The 23,711-nt window shown below is 25.9% G+C and overlaps 1 protein-coding gene across 2 annotated transcripts in view; it reads right to left on the reverse strand.

The window, feature by feature from the left end:
- Cip4 (formin-binding protein 1-like Cip4) overlaps positions 1-23,470 on the reverse strand; it is a 76,961-nt gene extending 53,491 nt beyond the window's left edge. For both annotated transcript variants that reach the window (XM_067277011.1, XM_067277010.1), the window contains exons 1-2: positions 23,280-23,470; positions 4,687-4,802 (exon numbers count right to left, since the gene is read on the reverse strand). In XM_067277011.1, the coding sequence (XP_067133112.1) occupies positions 4,687-4,802; positions 23,280-23,303 (140 nt within the window). In that variant the 5' untranslated portion in view covers positions 23,304-23,470. The remainder of the gene's footprint in view (positions 1-4,686; positions 4,803-23,279) is intronic.
- Between the last annotated feature and the right edge of the window lie 241 nt (positions 23,471-23,711).

Consider the following 23,711-nt stretch of genomic DNA (forward strand, 5'->3'; position numbering starts at 1 on the left):
GACATTTTTAATCAAAAACTGTTGATGAGAAAAAAGTTCTTTTGATTATCCTTGCAGAAGGGAAATAGCTAAATAAAAGTGAAGTGTCAGAATAAGCATTAGTAAGATTTAAAAAGAATTTTCATTTGGAAATTTATTTAATAATTAATCAATTATATTATTTTTGACAGATACCAGAAAAATAATTTATAATAAAAGTTACAATTAACAAAAACTGTAATGAAAAAGTTAATTCATTGCATGCATATATATATATTGTAATTTATATACAATTTTTTCATATAAATTATAACTATTTTTTTATTATAAAAAAAAAGAAAATATTTAGAAAGAAATTTTTGATGTTTTATTTTTAACTATTCAGACTGCATATTACCATCAATATAAATTACAATACTATATTTTCTCAAACTTTATGAATTAAGAATAAATAAATAAATAATCACAGCAAACAGATACTTCAATGGATAGTTTGGGTTATAGATTAACTTTCTGTTACAAGAAATTCAAATCAACCAAAATTAATATTATAACATTCCAGAATAAAAGATGATCAATCAATAGATGACATTCTACTGTTGTCATGGCAACCAAACATTTTCAACATTAATTAATAATAAAATGTAAAATTACAATCAGATTATGCATAAATTATAGAATGTATAGATTATACAAAAATTATAAAATATTGAAATAAATTATACTATAAACTTATAAATCATTACATTAAATCATATTTAAATTTAAAAAATATCTAAATACATTAATAAGTGAAAATCATTTAATATAAAAACAGACATTAAAGACGTAAATCTAATTATTAATCCTCAATGTAAATTAAAACTTTAAATAAACTCCCTGAAAATAATATACTTTGGATTACACATTACTTGGTTTGAAATAAAATAATTTTTTTTTTAATACTTTTTCAAAATATTTGGAGTGACTTTGAATTTTATGACCAAAAAAAAATTTATTTACTTTTATTATTTAACCCATTAAAACTTAGTAGTATAATAATGAATCAGTATATATAAGTAGACATTTCATGATATATTTTTACAAACTTTTCCATAAAATTTCTATAAAAATATTATTTTAAGTTCAAAAAATATAAGACTATACAATAAAAGAATCTTCTCTTTTCCTTTTCTCACATCTCAGGAAATAACAGCCTTACAGAAGAGCTGACCTTTATTTAGAGGCTTCTCATCTGCCTCAATATGTAAAACATTATAATCTTCAAGCCGGTGAAGGCACAAGTAAAAAATAATGTATATTTGATAAAAATGGCCAGGATAGTAAATACAAATTTACAAAACAAAAGAGTCAATAAGAGTCTTCTTTTGTCCTTTTCTCACACATAATGAAATAACTATTTTGCAGTGGAGTTGACCTTTAGAGGTTAGATCTTTATTGAAACAGACAAAAAGCCTCTAAATAAAGGTTGACTCCACTAAAAAACTTACTTCCTGAAGTGTGAGAAAAGGACAAGAGAAAACTCTTTTATTGTATAGTCTTTTATTTTGTGAATTGTATATTTACTGTCCTAGACATTTTTTATCAAATATTATTTTAAGATTTATTTTAATTTATTTGTGGACTTTTTCACTTTTTTTTCAGTTTAGACAGAAAATTAAAATAAGAAAAGATGTGACATTCCTAAAATGGATTTTGAACAGAGGCAAGTTATGTACTTTTAAAATAATTATTTTGTTATTTAATAATTGTGACCATAGTCCTAGTTAGTTCACGAGCTATACTTTGAAAGCACTTTAACTAAAAATTATCCTAATCGTTTTTCATTGAAAAACTGAAGATATAATGTTGATACATTTCTGGGTGTCTCCCTCTAGTGTGTGTAGTTTGCTGTTTTCTTAATGAAAAACTTGAATTTTTTCAAAGTAAACTCTTCAGATTTTGTATTATTTTAACCTACTACTCATACATAGAATGATTGCCAAATCAAAAGACAAAGTATATATATTAAATTTATTATAATCCAAAGAAATCTAGCCCTAATATTCTTATAAACCATTTTTAGAAAACATTTTAATTCAGGTTAAGTGTTATTTTTGACCTCTAACATAACGCAAAGACATTCATATGATACATGTTTACATATATATGTACAGTACATACGTACATATCCAAATGTACGAGGGTGGATCCAAAAAAAAAGATTACAAGGGTAATAAAAAATTATTTATTAATAATAGACAGAAAATACAAAAGGGAATTAAAAGGCATACTTACTAATCACTTTTCCACATAATCACCACATCTATTTAAGCATTTATCTAAACACAGGACCAACTTGTATAACCTGGCTTGGTAGAAATCACATCCCTGCCCATTGAGCCAGTTCTCGGCAGCTGTTTTCACATCACTGAAGAGAACCTTGTTCCAGATAAGTGTTTCTTCATTTTCGGAAAAAGAAAATAGTCACTGGGTGCCAAATCTGGGCTCTATGGGGAGGTGGCTCCAGACTTCCCACTTAAACTTTTGCAGCAATTGTTGAGTTTTGCAAGCAGTATGGGGCCTGGCACTGTCATGCAGGAGGATGACACCATCACTCAATATGCCAGGGCGTTTGCATCAGATGCCCATAAGAAATGAATCACAGCTTGCACCTCCGAGCGAGACCACTTTTCTAAACATCTTGCCATTTCAATCACTCTGACACATCAGCGAACTTACACTACCTACCTGCACAACCGCTATAAGACAACTAGTACCATCTGTCTCTGGGAAAAAGTATTCCCTCCACATTAATTACTTTCAAATGCTGTTGTTTGTAACCTTTTTTTTTTGGATCTACCTACGTAAAACAAAAACCTTCTCGAATGTTTCGGTAAAAAAGTCTTCAAGTATACCTCATAAATCATATATTCAATTTTAATCATACGGAGCTGAAGCTAGGCCCTACTGACAGCCTGAAAACATTTCTCTAACTTAGTAAAAACAATTTTGGTTCCATTAAAAAAAAAAAAAAAAAAAAAAAAGAAGAAGAAAATTTTATTACCTTTCTTGGTCATTATCATAAGTCCATCAATCTGACCCAACATATATCAAATATCAACATAATAATCTTGCAAAATGCTTAAATTCTTGCTAACATAAATTTTCAAAATATGTCAGATAATATAATAAATGAAATTGATTGAATTTTCATCAAAATATAAATGCAATGATTTTCATAAATCAAATCAATCATAGTGAACGATTTTGAACATGAAAACTAGATAAAATCTTTCTACTGATATTATTATGAAGAAATTTGTCATAATAAATATACACACATAGGAATTAAATAACAAATTAATGTAAGTACACCCTGTATCATTTGGATTTGAGAACAACAATGATCTCTGACAAAAAAAAAACAAATTCAAATGCTTTATGATATAGTATCTATGAAGAAATGAATATATATTGAAATATTGATCTTTCTTAAATATGATGTCCAAGAATAATGTCAAATTAATTGTGAATGATGAAAACATTGCACATATATAATTGCCAGAAAAATATAGACAGGTATTTAAAAATTACTGTTTGCATATTACATTGGATGAGTAGAATCTAATAAAAGGTTGACTTCACTGCAAAAAAAAACAGTTTTGTTCCTGAGGTGTGTGAAAGGATACAATAAAGACATTTTTAGTTTCTTCTATTTTTTAAATATTAATGTCATCCTGGCCAATGTGTTAATTATATATGACTATCAAAAAATTTGTTGAACATATTATTTATCAACAAAGGCAACAATTCTGTTAATTTCTGTATCTGTACTAATTTTAAATTATTTATTTATTTTTGAATTATTGTAAAGTCCTGAATAGCTTTAGCTATAAAAAACATTTAATTCTAATAAAAATAATTTTATTTTATGAAGGAATCTATTTATTTAATATAAATTATTATAGCATTTAATATTGTTTAAATTATAATAATAAATTTTCAATTATTTACATGAATGACAAAATAACAATTTGAGTAATTCAATGATAAAGTATATCATTATATTAATCATTAATAAATCGCTATGTAAAATAATAGATTAATTAAAAAAAGTACTTCAACATTTTTTATTATTCATATATGCCTATGACAACAGCAGCATCCCCCATTAAAATAATTAAAATGATATAACTGAAAGAAATCCTCTATTTCATCAATATGCTTATGATATTCAATTTAATGTCGTTTTGATAAGAGAATAGTTGCATGTTTATAAGAATAAGCTTTATTTCCAGAGAGTAAGTGTTCTATCTAATAAAAATATCAATAACTGTCTTCTGAATGATAATAAAGTCATCTCTAGCATAAAGATACGTGTAGAATTTTTGACACACACACACACATATATATATATATATATTTCAACGTGAATCTGCTTCTCATTAGAATAATGATATCCAGATTTGAAAATATTTAATCAATTAAATTAGTAGCTTGCTTTTTGCAGTTATTTTTAGTATAATGTTTTCTATATCTGCAGAGACACTTTTTATATTGGATTATTGTTATTAATTTCAACTGATTTCATACAGTTAATTAAATATTATCATCTTTAACATTTCGGAAATTTCAAGTAAATGGATAATTTCACTCAATAAATATAATCATTTTAAAACTCAAAATATAATATATGACTTACAAAATATAATTTAAATGACTTACTTCAACTTATTTGCATATTCAAATTCAATAGCACATCTGTCTTTTATAAATTGACTGTATTTTTCTAAAAACTCAATTCCTCTTAATGTATGAGCTGCTAAATGATCATACTGGTCCTGAAAAAACAATTATAAACATTCATTACAAAACAAGAAAATAATTTGCAAATTATGTTAAAGTTAAATATTTTGTAAATTATATTTAAAAATCAAAAACTTTAACTGGTAAATATTAACAATGGCACTTTGTTTACACAAAATTGTAATTGACTGCATATTTCTTCTTATCTTCAAAATCATTAATGATTATTTTATCTTATACTTTTATAACAAATCTAACAGAAATTTAATGGTAAATATCTAAAAAGTGTAACAATTCCAAAATGTTTTAATATTCAATATTTTAATATATTAGCTCCAACTTTCAAATGCTGTTTCAAACTAAATAATTACAAAATATGAATACTTTTATATTTTGAATTTATTTTCTATTCTTTAGTGTTTATAAATGCACTGTCTTTATGCCACTAACAGTATTGAAATCATTTATAACAACATGACAATCGAAGAACTGCAGACATTTGTTGTCTATAAATAATTTTGACTATTTCAGTACAGCTGGATTGGAATTTTTTTGTATGGATGATCAATGTTCCATTTACCCAGGACTCAATTTGTCAATGACTTTATACAAAATGAAGAAATTTAACGAATGCATTAGTACTCAGATTTCTAGACCTGAATGCAATTGGTGCATTTTCCTTCTTGGAATCTTTTATAAATAAAAAATTTTGCCTATTATAGTAATCAATATAATTTCCATTCCTTAAGTTGTTGATCAATAACCAGTATGATTTATCACTAATGAAAGTTTGACCAGAAGAACTGATTATATTACAAATTAAGTTTGTTTACCAGTAATATTTTATAAAATGCACTAATTGTCAAAATGTTTTCAATCTTTCAATGGCCATCTTCTGAAGAAAAGAACAAGAAAAGAAATGGAAATATATTTAAAATTCAAAGCAAAAAAATTAGAAAATTCACTGAAAAGAATCCTCTAGTAATTTAAAAATCTTTTCCTGCACTGGAATATTTAAGAACTGAAAATTAAAATGCAATGGTTGGAATTTTGAACGTGCTTCTGTTTCTTCTCTTGTTCTTTTGTAAAGACTGACAAGGATGACCTTTGAAAGGCTGAAAACATTTTAGTGATAATACCATTTCCTGCTGAAGTTTAAAGTAAGTGAAATTTAATTTAAAACTTCACTTTTGAAGAGTATAAAATTAATAAAACAAAATTCAAAAGGAATAAAGATAAAAATTATAAAAGAAATATTTGTATTAAAATTTTTTTGTTCTATTGGTAATCTTATTTTTTTTAACTCTTTGAAACAGTTAAAAATAAACTTTACAAAAATTCTTCTTTTCAACTGGACAGTTTATAAAAAGAGAGCACATACAACCTCAAAATTAGTCCAGCTTCTATTAAATTATTTAAAAGTTCTACAATACTTAGTAATATTTAAATTATAAGGCTATTTGTTTATGTAAATTCTGTGTTCAAAGTTTTATTTTCTTAAAAAATTTATTTAATTCCATTTATTATTATTCCTTAATATTTCAATTACATTTATTTCATCATAATTACAATAAGTAATTACTGTATTATGAAATTAAAGTGACTTTTAATTACAGTTAAAATTCAAAAACTATATATTTCTTTAGCTGTTTTGATTAATTGACTATTTTATTTTTCTTAAAACAAAAATAAATAAATGTTATGGAAATGGTCAAGAGAATGATTATATAAAACTGTTCTCCAAAAATATCTCATTAATTTAAAATACAGTCTTCACAAAATAACTCTGAAATTTCATATATAATTTGATAAGATTGGAAATTTCACATGAATTAAGAGATAAAATGAAAGGACACAGCTTAAAGTTTTTTTTATTTTTTTTTGGAAATTTGTTCATTTTGATATATGCTCACTTTGTGGCTCTGCAAACATCCAATCAATATTCTATCACTTTCCTATGTCCATGCCAGCATGTCAAATATGATAATCAGTGACATTTTCTTGCATGTTCAACATCCAGATATCTACGTTAACCATGTGCTTTACATACTCCCATATAAAAAAGTCAAGAGATGTTATGTCTGGATTCTGATATGGCCTCAGAATCAGACCACCTCTTTCAATGCAACTGTTAGGAAATCTTTTGTATAAAGCAAGAACATGATTATTGAAATAAAACAGGTTTTTTTGTGTATTGCTTTGTGTATGGTGATAATAGAAATTTGTAATTGTGTTGCTCTAATCACTTTTGTAGACTTCAGATGCAAGGAAACTGATTCATTCTACATTATCTTCCGATATGCATGACCTCCCAGACAATTTCCTTTTTAAAATGCTCTTAGTGTCTCTAAAATTTTGCAACCACTGACAAATAACCTTATATGAAGGTACTTTACCACCATATTCACAGTGAAAATTATATTAAGTAGTAGCAACAGATTTAGTTTCAAAAACAAATCACATACTTCTCTTTCTGCTAGATACTGATGCTATAGTGCTGCATGGTATTACCTTTACTCAATGTGATATATACTAAAAAACTTATTGAATTTCGATTAATATAAATTTTTGAAATCCCAGAATTATTTTACAAAGACCCTGTATAATATAAAAAAAACTCAGCAGTGAGTTATGCAACTTTCCTGGCTATAACATTTAAAACTACATGTGGCACCATCTGTAATGATATTTTATTTAAAAACTTTTTATATTTTTAATTATTTTAAAATGACAAAAAGCTTAATTGTAAAGGCAGAGATGAGTTTTATAAAAAAAATTGTAAATGCTAATAACAAATAAAATTTTCATCAATTCTGACCCTACTCAAAATATGACAACCTCCCTATATCTCCCTACTTCTTGATCAAAATTTAATAGCATCAATCCTCCTAATATACAAACCTCCCTGTAAAATTTCAACAAAAAGCATGAGTCATTAAGCTTCAAAGTAGGTGAACGAAATCATGTGCACGTGCACACACATACTAACATCCATACATACAAAAAACCCTCAGATTTTTTTACATTTCTCAACATTTCAAGGTCCTGAGTCCAAAAATATAAAATCTTGGGGGTCATTTTTTGACCAATCACCAGACTTTCTCTCTGTTATACAATATATAGCAGAGCCAGAAAAGTAAAAAGAGATGATATCATAATACCAAATATCATGTAACAAACAATTTTTTTCCTTATCAAAATTAGGACCATAGGAAATTAAAAAATTAATTTTGATGCTATTTATCAATCTGTTAGAATATTTGTACAGTAAAAATAAATTATTATATTTATTATTCAATGTAGTTGTAAATGTAAACAAAACATTTACAACTACATTGAAAAATAAGCTTAGTTGCAAACCATCAGTATGCAGTATGTGGCACGACGAGCAGCGTTTTGTATGATCCATCAGTGGACAGACCACTTTTCCCTTTTGTCAACATTTTTAAAGAATCCGATATTATCACAAACAATTCATTTAATGAGTCTAATACCAATATATACCACATATATGCCAAAGACATTATATTTTATTGTGAAGAACTGAAGCAAACCAGAACAATGTTCTCAGATGCATTTAATTGAGAAAGAACCAAGAGTAATATTTTTATATATGTATGTCAGTATATGTATGAGAATTTTAGGTCAAATGTGATAATTTGAAATGGCAGATAAGATAATGCTACAGAGTAAACAACCACTCACCATAACGGGATATAGTTAACCACGTTTTCTGAACTAATTAACCGGGCCAAACTCATCCTCGCTACACTCCTCACAGAACACCTCACATGGTTGGAGGTGATGCACATTTTTAAATCCAATTTTACATGTGCATAAATTATAAAGAGGAAATAATTTTGTCAATGGCCTGACAAGAGTTGATTGACAACACGGATTAGCCATTTGTTGAGTCCTGGTAGGGTGACTCTCTGCACAGACATGATATGGTTTTCATAATTTTTCAGACTTATATTCGAACTCTTGTTCGAATTTTATTCCAAAACGAAAATCCATCAAGGAATCATTAAAAAAAATCCTGATGGAGGACTCGGAAAGAGTTCAAAAACGTTCGTTTTTTGTTTGTTTTTGTCATCTACACACCATAATTGGTTCAGAATATGTGATTAAGATAAATTGCATCTACAAGTCTGGCAACTTTAGTGCCATCATGTTGGTGGTTAAATCAATTATGGCTGACTCATCAGTGGAAGGAAACAAATTAAGAAAGCTTAATTACTTTTACAGTTAGACTAAATTATTGAGCAGCACTGTAGTTTCTCCACCCAAAAGGACGAAACATTTGATTCATCACTTAAGAATATACAAACCATTTGGTATGAACTTTCTCAAAAAAGAAAACTAGATGGTTTTTTTGAGATTTAACTCCCCTGCATTGCTGTGTGGCAAAAGGAAAAAATATTCAGTACAGTAAGAAAAACAAAAAGATAGGAAATGATCCACAACCAGAAAAATTATTGTCACTAATAATTGCAGCGAAAGTTAATAAACTGACTGATAGCAACTGTCATGATTTCCATAGTAAGAAACAAAATTATTAACAAAGCAAAATATCACACGAAGGTATATAACAGGAGGCACTCATCATGAAATATTCATGACACATCAAGATGGAACACATCATCAGATGTAGATTTATATGTCCCGTAAAATATTTGACCTTTTTTAAATTGTGATGTTAGAATATAAAGCTATTGCTATACTCTTGACAGAGTTTATGGCAACAGCTTTATAAGATATCATATGCATAGATAACATTAAATTTTGTTTATTAAAGGTATATAATATAAGCAGTGGTGATATTCGAAATATTTAACAAAGGGTTCGCTAGCAGAAAACTTTTCCCTGACAATCACCGACAAACAAAATGGAAGTTTTGGCTAGAAATAAATACAATACCTTTTCTTGTGATATATCTAACAATCAGTGGCGTATTTGGAATGTAAGGGGCCCTGGGCGAAGACCGGGTAACAATAATATATTAACGCTGTCGACTTTTTTTTTTTTAGGCAGAGAAATTTTTCACCCCGAATGGCACTGCTCATAATGGACAGATGTCATTGTCTCTTGAAATACAATATCCTTTTTATTTCGCTGTCCATAGCCCGACACGTGTTCCACAGCCATCTTGTATTATCTCGCGCGCGTGAGATTGTGGGATCTCTCTTATGACTGGATCTAGTTTCGAGAACTCTCTCGAATCGATCACGATTAAACCTCGTTTCGGTCGAGATTGAAACGGTCGAGAGAGATCGCACCAAGACATAGTCCCCGACCTCGCTCACAATCTAGATTGAAATGCTCGGTGCGAACGGAGTATAAGGCTCTGGTTTAGTAGTATTACAGAGTATAATACGTATATTTTAATATGTTTTTAAAAAAAAAAAACAAAACCACTGAGAAATGTTCCGTGTGTTTAACAAGGTTCGGAAAAACTGAAAATTTTAACAACGGGTTCGGGCGAATCTGTGCGAACCCGCTGAATATCACCACTGAATATAAGCACTGTGCAATATCAATGTTAATAAAGAATTTTTTCACTTTTTACGCTATCAGCATTCGTATTCAAAAATAAGTGTTTTTCTACCAATATCTCAGCTATTCCCTATTCTAAAGGTTGGCAAATATGAATAAGGCATTAAAAATTTATGAATATAAAAGTAAAATAGATAAATCATGAGATGAGATTAAAGAATAATTAAGATAAAATACCTTTACTTCACTGTGCCTTTGCTTTCTCATATGGTGGTGGAATCAAACAGATATGCCAAGCAATTCATAAATGGCATGGGGGAATGTACCCCAATTGAACAGCCTATGAATTTTTTAAGATATAAAACACACTAATATCCAAAATTCATTTTTGAAAAAAAAAGTATATTTAACAAAATTTATTGAGATTTGTCAATCATATATATAATTACAAGATTAAAAAAACAGTTAAATATAACAATAAATCATTTTGGTAATCATAATCATAAGATTCAATCTGAAATGTCACATCATCACAATAGAAAATTAACTAGAACTATAATCATTCCTTCAGCTAAATTCTCAGATTAAAACTTATGCTGAATAATGATCAGTATGACTTTTGTTCCTTGACAAAGATAGAACTGCATGTTCAGATAAAAATTCATCTCCTCTACATATTGATGCATGTTCTATTGTGTTCAGATTACAGTATAAATCTGGTCTGACAATCCACTCTTCAATTATCATATTTTCATTTTCATAGAAATCAGTGTCAAACTGAGATATAGATTCTAGCCAAAATCAAAAGCACTTCAACCTAAGGCTCTCTAAAAGTTCAGATAAAAGACATTTCTGTGGAATGGTAGCTGCGCAGTTACCATAGAGAGCATTGTTTCTTCTCAAGACACTGTAGACATAAGACAGAAGAATTTGTTTTTAGTTGGTTAGTTGCTATGAATGCTTGTGAACTGCTGATTTCAGGTTTGAAATAAAAATTTGTTTGATTAAGAAACACTGTCAAAAAATGTTTTAAAGCTATTATTAAATGCTAGTTTATAAATCAGTACATTTTGTTTTATTGGCAAAGACACTTTTCTCAACCTCCATAATATTTCAGCATCTATCTTTTCTATGTTCAGATCACTCATGTCAGATTGAGGATCTTTCTACAACTGCATTTTCCAAATCCATCACTAGGTGAACAATAGGTCACCTATGCATTCTCTGTATAACTGATGCTTCCACTTATGTGAATTATTCAATATGATGCAATAGCCCATAGCCAATCTGTGATTGCCACACATCCATTCTGCTACAGCCAATACAACTGGTAAACTATGTCATTTTGCAGCTGCAGACTTTCCTTCAAGTGTGAATTATTACATTTAAATTAGTACAGCATAGCAATTGGTATAACTGCTACACAGTAATAATGCAGCTGACATTCAGCAGAAATTCAACTTGTTTGGACTGGGCCTAAAAGATTCATTGCAAAAGAACCAAATAAAAATAGCAGATTTCTAAAGAATAGCTAGGTAATGCCACTAGAGCTCAACAAAGAACTCAGTTGAACAAGTCTATCTAAGCAAAGACCTGCAAACTCACAAATGAAATATAGAGTCCACAGAGGTGACAGAAAACTGATGAAGAAAGTTTCAATCAGCACAAATGTTTGCAAATGTGACCAAAACTGATTACAATGCTGATTAAGAAGTGAACATGATCTTGCTAAAAGCTGGAAATATCCATAGTTTGTACAGAGAGCAAGCCAGGCAAAATCTCTTATTCTGGTTTAGTCCAGAAGTTATATTCCACTATTTCATGTGACAGGAAATAGCCCAGTTTTTGACAGCTACATAAAAAGTACTAGAAGTATTAGTACTGTGAGCTAGTTCAGGACCAATAAAGAAATACAAAGCTCTCCTTAGCTAGTGGATCAACACTTACATTAACAGCAATTTCTTCATGCTTTCCACCCTGCCAATGACTCTTACCTTCTTAGTTAAACTGAGAATAGCCCTCAAATGAGGGTGAATCCACTGAGATGCTGCAGCACAGATCACAAAGCTCTCCACCACAACATAGCGAAGAGAACTTAGAATTCTGTACAGATGAATGTACTGTAATAATTCATAAGAAGTAAATTAGATTAAGTAACACTTAAGAGGTTTGAATAACATTATAAGACCTTTTGTTTATAACAGGGTGTATCCTATAAATTCATGCACATGTTTCCACAACTTCTGGAACAACAAATCACTGCTATCTCTCTTCTGATGCAAAGAATATTGTCTAAATTTCTTTTTTTTTCTAATGGCTGTCTTCTTTCTGTTAACAGAAAATATTGGCTAGATTCCAGTAGCAATGGCATATATATCAGTTCAAATGAACAGTTTTATGAAAAGGTCAAAGGAGAACAACAAATCTTACGTGAAGACTACTCTTGTTAAACTTTTGATATTTTATTTGCTTTGAAATGTTTATCCTAGCAACTAAAGAGAATTGTTTAGAAAGTTGTTTAGCTTTAGGTTTCCTTGACATCTTGCTATTAATGCAAGACAGCAGTTAATATAAGTCATAAAATCTTTAAACAATCTATCTACGCTTCTCAACATTTCACTAGTCTTTTGAAATTGTTAATGTAAGTTAAAAAACTATTTCTGAATAATAGTTATATCTTTTGACAGACAACTGTAAATTGGCCCACTTTCAAGCTTTTTGAATCAGATAAATGTTTATGAAATTCTGTTAATAACTTTCATTAACAAAATAACACTTAATTAGACATACTTTTCAACAAGAAATAATAATCTTATTCCATGTTAGCTTTAAATTACTCAGATTAGTTTATTTTGACATTGAAGAGTGAAACTGCAAATCTAAATTACAGAAATTAATTTATTATGTTAAATTAATGTGTGTAATAAATAATGTAAATAAAAATCTTAGTTCGATTAGCAAACATTTTTAATAGTCCATTAATTTTCAACATTGATGATATTTCAGTGTTCTTTCCAGGTGATATGACATATAAGTGCAAAACTGTAACTAAAAACATAAATGAAGTGTTTTTATAATGGAGAAAGTATTATGCAGAAAATTTCTAATACATAATTGTGAAAATGTACACTGAAAAATGGGATTTGACTATATTCTATAAAAACAAATCTATTATAAATGAAATTTTCAGTAACATCAATGAAATCTGTTGTAGTTCATTGAAAATGGTGATTTAAATGTAAAATATATTCTAATATTTATCAATATTGAAAATAAAAAAGTAAAAATATTTACTTTTTGAAAATATACTCATTGTAAGTATCATCTATATTTACAATGATTATCTTGAAAATCTGATCTTATCTTTATAACTTCCTTCTTTTGATAATAAATAACTTTCTTCTTTTAGAATCAAATAAGGCTAATTTAATATTTGAGAATAAATAATGCTGAAGTCAAACAATTTTGTGAATTTCTCATATATATTCTATAATAATGGGAAAATTTTTATGTTTAATAAATAAATATATATACCGGTACATATATTTAGATTATTATTTTGCTAATTTTTAATTATTAATATTTATATTCAGCAACAATCTAAAATATATTTAATTTTTCATTCATTCCTGTCTAATGCATATCATTCTGAACACAATCAAGTCAGTAAAATTTCAAATTAACTAACATGGGAAGATCACAGGTGTACACATTGAAGCTTTTAAATGTGGGTCAATCTTTAAAGACAGCAGACATAATTAGCTGTGAATAAGAATAATTAATATGAAATACATTTAAAAAGTACTAAATTAAATTGTTATTTTCTTAATAAACATTATACATTTAAATTTTTCAAATAACAATTCTGGTAATATGAAAATGTTTTATGGAATTTTTACATTTTTCTAATGAAGATTTTATGATTTTTTTCTTTTTTAGTTTAGAAATAAATGATTCAAATATTGAAATGTTATCTTAATATTAAATTTAAAATTCCAATATTTAAAAAATCTTAAGGAATTGTTATATATGGACAATAAAAACCAAAGCCTGAATCTCAGTTTAAATTTGGAAGTTTAACATTATAATAATGCATGTTAAAGTTAAATTACTCAATTAGAAGCCAAATATGACACTTAACAGTATAGAATTTTTATTATTATTGTTATTATTGATTGTCATTTTTCTTTTAGAAAAAAAATCAATATCGAATTATTTTTTATAACATGGTGTCATTTTTCATTAGATAAATTAGAAATTTGGGTTATTTTGAAAATTAAAAGTCAATATCAGTTATTTCTATTAAAAAACTTTCAAGTATTTCGTTATTAGAAAATTACTATATATATTAATCTTTCAGAATTCAATTATTACATCGAATCTCACAGGAATGAGAAAATATTCAAGATAGACACAGGTTTCAAGATATAGAGGTTCCTACACTGTAAACAGTAATAGGCCAATAGGTTTGATTGGAAGTATGATATTTTATTAATAAAATAGCAAGTACAGTATATACCTATATTAAGTATAAATAAAACATTTTTGACATACCTTAACAGAAATAGTTTTTCAATAGTTTCTAATGCCTGACTTTCTTCAACCAATAAGATGCAAGCCAAACTCAGAAAAGCAGCATTAATTGCAGCTATGTATTGTATTGCAAGAGATGTTTCTCAACTCCAATTTATGCTATCGAAATGTAAGTTGCTGAGCTCTAAATTTGTAACTGCACTCAGTCCATAATTTGACATATAGAGGTTTTGGGAGAAAATTTTTTGAGATAAACATGAAAAATATATGGCTGAAAATGCAGGTAAAAAAATAAATTTTGAGATAAAAGAGGTTTTTCAAGTTAAACATACTCGAAATAGACAGATTCAATTGAATATTTATTTTACACCTATACAGCAAATAATGAATACATTATTTAATGGTTTTTGGTGTTTAGGTGTATTTATTACTAAATTACACCAGTATTGTCATAGAGACTGTGTAGATATATATATATGTGTGTGTGTATATATATATATATATATATATATATACACACACACACATACATACATATCTTTATTTATTTATTTATATTAATTAATTAATATAAATAAACATATGTTCTATGTTATCTCATTCTACAATTCAAATGTATTCTGTCCTTTGGTATTGGTCTAATAAAGACTGAAAATGTTTATAGATTATTATTATTATTAATAAAATCCTTTCAGTTTACTTAAAAAGCAGCTATTTTGACTTTATATTTAATTAATCTATTAATCGCATTTCCAAAATTTTACTATAATAATCTACATGAGAAAAATAGCATTCATTTTACACCATTTATTGAGAAAGATTAAACAAAAGATTTTGTAATTTTATGGGCATCTAAAAGCTTTTTCTCCTATTTATCAAAATTTATCGTGTATGAAATCATCATATTCTAATGTTTTCATATGCTGTCAGTAAGAATAAAACTTTTTCTTACTTTGTATTTATTCATAGTTCATATGCCAAACTGTATATAATGCAAGTGTAATTAAATTATTTAACAAAATAAAGATGTATTTATATCTTTTAATAAAACATTCACTTTCGGTTTGCATTTTAGTATATAATAATATCATAAAAACAAACAGAAAAAATCATAATTATGTTATAATGTGAAAGTTGTTTTTCTAAATAGGTTTCCATATTAAAAACTAGACTAATTTATTTAATATTTTTGTCATTACAAAACTGTATGCAATGCTTTAATTGATGATTAAACTATTTTGTTAATGTTATTAAAGTAAGATTCTTAATTTAATATTTTTTATGATGTAAATTTATTTTAAAGATTTTTAAGAAATAAAACACAAAGTATATTCAAGAAAAAGTTATGTTCCTCCATATTATGAAAAAAACAAATTCTGTAATTATTTTAAGAAGTCATAATATCATTTAATTCTCAAAGTTTATTTTTATTCTTAAAATATTTTATATACTTTTCCACATTAAAAAAAACTGCTTTACAATAATTAATTCAATTTCAAATACCTTGAATTTATTCAGTTTTTAACTGTTTCCATTTAGAGAATTTATTAAAACAAATAAACCAGCAACAAGTTGCTTACCTTTCCCAGCAACATTTGATGGCACCATCTGTTATGATATTTTATTTAAAAACTTTTTATATTTTTAATTATTATAAAATGGCAAAAAACTTAATTTTTAGGATAGGAATTGGTTTTATAAAAAATTTTAAATGATAATAACGAGTAAAATTGTCATTAAGTCCGACCCCACTTGAGATATGACATTACTCCCTACATCTATCCACCTCCTCAACCTGTAACCACTAAAATTTAATAGCATCAATCATCCAATACACAAACCTTCCTGCAAAATTTCAGAAATTTTCAACAAAAAGCACAGGAGGCTTTTTTGTTAGGCTTCAAAGAGGATGTACAAAATCATGCCTCCCACACACAAGCATCCATACATATAGAATCCCCAAATTTTTTTTTGCATTTCTGGGCATTTGAAGATCCAGAGTCCAGAAATGTAAAAATCTTGAGGAGTCATTTTTTGACCAATTGCCATACTTTTCTTTTGTTATATATAACAGAGCCAGAAGAGTAATAAAACTGATAAATTGTGAAAATCTGGACTTTGTATTTTTAGAAATTAACATCTATACTTCTTTCACAATTATTAAAAAACTGAAAAGATGTTTAAACATTCTATCAAATTTCCTTCTTTATCATTGAAACAATTTTTTATGATGATTATCTCCTTGTATTTTATTGTTCAACTCATTAACATTTTCTCTAATAAAATTTTGTCAACTATTTTTCTTGTCCATTAAATGATTATAGTAGTATATATTATATAATAGCTATAAATGACATAAATGGTTTTGAAAATAAAAAGCAATAAATAAAATAAGAATTCATTATAACAATAATTTAATGATGTAATAAATTCATTGCTTGATTGCATTACTAACAATTGCAGGAATTACTAAGCATAATGCTTCAATGAAGTGTTAGTTTGATATATTAAATGCTACATTACCAGAATTAAAGGTTTAGTAATGGTGAGCATAACACTTGTTAATTTCTACAAATTATTAATTTTATATCTCATGCACAAGATACAAAATTATCTTTATAATTTGTGTGAAGTGAAAATAAGATCTCCATTAGAAAAGACTATTATACAGTCCCTGATCAAATATCCAACAAGCTTAAGACCAGAAATGGTCTGGATTTCTAGACAAAGACTAAATATATACAGTATGTACACTGTAATATAAATTTAACAATGGAAAATAAAGAACAAACTTGTATTTAACAGATACAAATTAATACATTTCTAAAGAAAAGCTTGTTTGATCATTATTAATTTTCTTAAAATATAGAATAGCATATATAGTGTGATATTTAGGAAGTTAAATGAAGTAAAGAACACAATTTTATTTAATGCCTTTATATAGGATGAATATGAAATAAAGAAAAGTAATGAATATTTCTTTAACATACAATCTGCACATAACAGAACTGATATTGTGAAACACATACACAACAGAAACAAAAATATAATGGCTATATGTCAAACTACATCCCACATATTCAAAATAGCCAGTTTTCTAACAATTCCAAACTTTTAAAAGCCAGATATTTAGTCTGGTAATGTAGTGTAAAGTAACCATTTATATTTTGTGTCAATTTTAAAATCCTTATATTATAAATCACCAATATATAACCAAGTTAAAAATGGTGATAGACACATATATAAAGGGATTGCCAGAATTAATTTTGCACATTAATTAAATCCTGTGTTAAGCAAAGGATACCTGTAGTGTTATTTGCAGTGTGTATAAATGATTTTAATGTGTGTGTACAGTACATGCATAGAAATATACACACATGAAATAAGAAAATGAAACATTAAATGTTTTAGACTATAATTTTTTAAATTAACTAATAAGGAAACTAAAAACATATTTAATCACTACACCACAAAAAAATCTTAAAATGCAGTGATATTTTTAATATTCAAACATTTTTGGTTGATTTTATTGACCTTCTTAATAATAAAAAATAGTAATTGAATGACAGTTTTCATTTGAAACAAACAGAACATAAACATATATTTAAATCATCCAAGCTGAACTTTATAATAATCAAATCTTTACATGCCAGATTATATCAGGTTATATTATGGCTAACTATTAATTATTGATACAAACTACTTTGTAATGATAATTAATAGTTATTAAAATATAATCCAAAATAATCTGGCATTTAGAAATTATTATTATTATTTATAAATAATACTTTGTTTCTCATTTATGTTTCCTTAGAAATAAAAATTTTGTTAAATTCCAAAGGATAAAAAACTTAATGTGAACAAACATTTTGATTCATAATTTTCTCATTGGCTTTAAGAAAACTTTTTAAATTCTTTTTCTAAAATCAAAACATTATTAAAAAACCAATAACTGAAATGGCTTTATTGGAATTAAATATATCATCTTACAGCAAATACTTTCAGACTAATGTAATAAAGAAATAAACAAACACACACATACAAAAAAACAACATACACACACCTAACATCAATTATTTAAAATGACATTAAAATTTATCTTTAAATGTTTTAGCAACTTATTCAATTAATTTTGTTTCATAAAACTTTTTCTTATTTAACTGTGTTTTATTTTTTTAAGAAAAATTAGGAAGCCTTATACTGAAGCCTCTAAGGAAAGATATACTTAAATATTTAAATACATTGAAACTTTCTTTTGAATATATATTGTTTTTTACTTTTGTTTAGAGTTCAACTCAAGCAGAAATGATATCATACAAAAAAAAACAGTCTGCTTTTTGAAGAAATTTTTTTCAAACAACATTTTCAAGTGCTTTTAAAGTATCCTATATATCTTGATAATGAGCATAATAAGCACTTAAAATGTTAGCTGAAATGAATTGTTCTGGAAACAGACTTTTTTACATATCTTGTAATTTACAATAGAGGAACAGATAAACTAAATAAAACTATTGTAAATGATATGTTTAATTACTAACATAAAATTTAACTAAATTAAATTGAATAAAGAATAAAATGTAATTCAAATAATCTTTTTCTTTACAAAATTATCAATTTTGTACAATAAATTTAGTCTACAGTATAACAATTGCTATACATGCATTTGAACTTATTTTTCATCTGACAATTGGAATTTTGAGATTTAGTTTGTTAATTAGAACCTACTTGCAAAAATAAATCTCAAAATTTTGATAGATAATATTCCAACCAAATACTGCATCTTAAAATTTTTTAAAATTCTACGTTACTAGGTCATCAGATAAAACATTTTCCTGCAAGCACTATCATATTTAATATTACATATTAAAAGACAATCATGGAGAAAATCATTAATGAATGACATGCTACAGGAAAAATATAGATGACATATCAAGGAAATTATAAGAAGTTTGGAAAAATTTTCCTGAAATCACAAAATAGAATTTGTAATAATTTTATTTCATTTTTTGATTATTAAGGTATAAAAGTAAAATCTTCATTTTTCTATATATTAATTAGTTTTCTAAAATTTATTTTAAAATTTATGATATAGGCTAATCTATCAGAATTTTGAATCACAAACAATAAAAGTTTTATAATCTTCAAAAAAAATTTTTGCAATTATTTATTTCTTGATTTAAATCATTATTATTTTACTTAGAACATTCTCTACACTCTTACAGACTATACAACATGGAAAAACTAATCTTAATTTAAGAAATATGAAATATATTTTTTATAAATCAACATAATTATGAAGAATTTTCATATTAAAACTGAATATAAAGTTTTAACCTGGCAAATGGTATTTTTTTATTATTAAAGTACTATGATTTCTATAAAACAAGCCATGTTTCATTATAATTTACCAGCCAGGAATTTGAAACAATAGAATTAGTTTAGTAAAAAAAAAATTAAATTGAAGAGACCATGCATGTTCCAAGATCAAAGACAAAGCATATAGTTAAAGTTTCATTATATGGTTTCAGAATACGTAAATTTTTTTATATTTTTATATGATGAATACTATAGTTTTTGTGAGAAATAATAAAACTTTTGATTTTATACTTTAATAATCAAATTATCATAAATTTCTGATGTTTTGTTTGTTTAAAATAAAAAATAATTTAAATCATCCTCAAAATTATTATTTTAATAAATATCAATAAATAATCAAAACAAAGTCCATTTAAAATTGACTTGAAATAAAGAATATTCCATTTACGTTTTATTCAGAAATTTTTAAAAGTTCAAAAGAATATGATATTTAGAACTAAAAACAAATATTACATATAATAATAAAAGTAAAATTAACAATAAAATTAAATTATTAAAGCAAGTTTCAGTTTTTCTTATTAAAGTTTTTCTTATTTCAGTTATTAAAGCAATATAAACTTTTATTAAAGAATAAATTCTTTAATAAAAGTTTATATTGCTACGATTCAATTTTCATTCTCCTATAATTCACATGTTAAAAAATCAATTTATCACAATCATTTCTCTAAACATTATCAAATACTAAGTATATATTTAATAAGTAAACCAAAGAAACTGACATTTGATTATAAAATATTTCTATTTACTGAAATATTTAATGAAATGAAAATTATTGAACAGCAAAAAAATATCAAAATGCATTAGTGCATCTCATCTAGAAATTTTAATTAACAACTGTCTACTAGACAATTTAAAATATTATTATATTTACATTTAATAAAATATTTGATATTACTATATACCTTATTGCAGACATATATTTAAATTTTATATTTTCAAAAAAACTTTTGTATCCTTGTTCAGAAAATATAAAAAATAAACAGAATGGAACAAAGAAAATTTTTTTCTTTCAGTATCTTATACATCCAATACATTTTCTTTTGTCTTCTAATAATATCACTTACTAGTATACTCCATGTATCTTAGCTTTATCTTTATTCTCTCTTACCATCTGTCAAACAGAGATTTTATCTATACATTTATTTTATAAAATAGATACGTTAAAGAAACTTTGCACAGTTGTCAAGGAAATTTCATTAAAAATCAGTTTAGTAAAACTGGTGTGTGTGTTAATTCTGTAATATCTTATGATGCTTTCTAAAATATTTCATATTAAATATGATTTATAATCTATATTTTCTTTTCATATTATTCATCTATTATAACATTTGGTAGCTATATAGGATCAGTAGTATGTTCTTATAAAACAAAAATTTGTTGACAGTTTGTTTCCATGGAGTCTAAAAAATGAAAGTAATATCTGATTATTTTTTCTGTAAAAATATATTTAATAGTAGCCTATTTGTTTCTTAGTTTAACCTTATAATCCATTTCAAATGATCTAATATTAATAAGTATTTAAAATTACATCATGTGAATGAATATATTTGATATCTATCTTCCATTAGACTTTATATATTATATATAAAACATTTCTACATCTTTCTATATCAGGTGTATTTTGTTGAATATTAAAAGATATATCACACATTTAAATTTTGATAATTCAGACAAAATCGAATATGATAGAACTTTAAGATGAAGATTATTTGAAATGAAAACAGATATAGTGAATATGATAGCCATCATATTAGATTTTTGTGCTCATATATTTTTTTTTGTAATCTAATTCCATTTTTATAAAGTTTATAAGTTTAAATTAATTTCAATAGAAATTAACATTACAATTAAAGAATACATCAGTCAAATAGCAGCAAATTAATTTAATATTTTATAATTTGTCAATTTACTTAAAACACTTCTTGATTATTAAGAATACAAATATAATTAATCATCTAAAACAGCCTGCATAAAGAATAGACATACAGGATGCTGTGAGGTTGTGATAACAATAGAATGCAATAAATTTTCTATAAAAATTACCAACTTTATAAAATGATATATATATTTTAACTTTTTTATTCTTTTAATAAAACAGTGACTATATTATTGAATATATACATATTACTATATTTATGAAAATATGACAGTTTCTCAAGAATTATATATTGTTTTGTATTAATAAAACCTATATATTAACGTTAAATTCTTTAATAAAAGTTTATATTGCTACGATTCAATTTTCATTCTCCTTTAATTCACATGTTAAAAAATCAATTTATCACAAAAAATTTTCCGAGTTTCTTTCCATATTCTTTAAATAGGCTTATCTTCGGGACGAATATATTGGCAGTAACGTTTTAACTTCCCTCTTTAATTCAAATTAAAAAAGTATTCAGTCCAGTTTTAATTAACCAAAAGTAAAACTGAATTTAATTTTTAAACAGCATTAAAGACAAGGAGGGAAAATCTAATTAATTGTTTTACTTGTATTATCATAATTCTTCAAGTAGCTATTTTTAAAACACCAAAATTTTATTTTAGTCATTACTAAACCATTATTCAACACTTATCATAATCAATATTTAGTTGATTGAAAATACTTTATTCATTTCACATTCTTTCAGTTGTTAAACAACAAAAGTGATCTTTAAAAAACATATATATGTTAGGTAAGAAAGAAATTTTTATATGAGTATTTAATACATAAAACTTCTGAATGCATTAATCTTGAAAGAGAATAAACTTAATCCTGAAAGAAAGACATCTGCTTCTTTTAAGCATTCAAAACAAATTCACAACCTACAGGATACTCTAATTGATTCTAACCTGTAGATGCTTTTTAAATCTAAAACAAGTATTACACTATTAACAGTAATGATACAATTGAAACAGAAGCGGCTGTGTTTAATGATTTGAAATAGATTATTTTTAAAATAATATATTTCATTGAAACTGATTATTTTTAAAGTAATCGATTTCAAATCTTCCTTTTTATTTCTGTTTATTGCAATAATCTCACGTTTAATCGTGTGTTAAGAGGCGAATATTTTGTCCAGGATGAGATCTTAGGAAAACAAATTCTCAAACGTCAGAAATGCACTCACCCAAAGTTCACCTCCCCAACTCATGCTGTCGTTAGATTAAGAGAACGACCCTCATATAATACGCTTTCCAGTCCTGTAATTTTTAAATATTATGCAAAACCACACAATCCACTTAACTGTCATACATCCCAATACGAAATATTAACCCGATTCATTCTCCTTCCTGAGAAGCACATTCAGTTGGTCGATGGGATATATGACGTCATCGCTGGAAATCGTCACACTGAGTAACCTTCGTAAGAACCGTCTAAAAATATAATACATAAATACTTATATATATGAAATTTAAAAAAAAAAAAATATATATATATATAGGTTTATTTTATATTATTATTATTATTATTATTATTAAAGTATATTTTTATATAAATAATTCCGAGAATTTAAGCCGAATATCTTATCTTAACGAATTTGCTTTTATTAGACTCTCAA

The sequence above is a fragment of the Centruroides vittatus genome, unplaced genomic scaffold (genome assembly GCF_030686945.1).
Source record: "Centruroides vittatus isolate TY-2023 unplaced genomic scaffold, ASM3068694v2 contig_726, whole genome shotgun sequence".
Classification (NCBI taxonomy): domain Eukaryota; kingdom Metazoa; phylum Arthropoda; class Arachnida; order Scorpiones; family Buthidae; genus Centruroides; species Centruroides vittatus.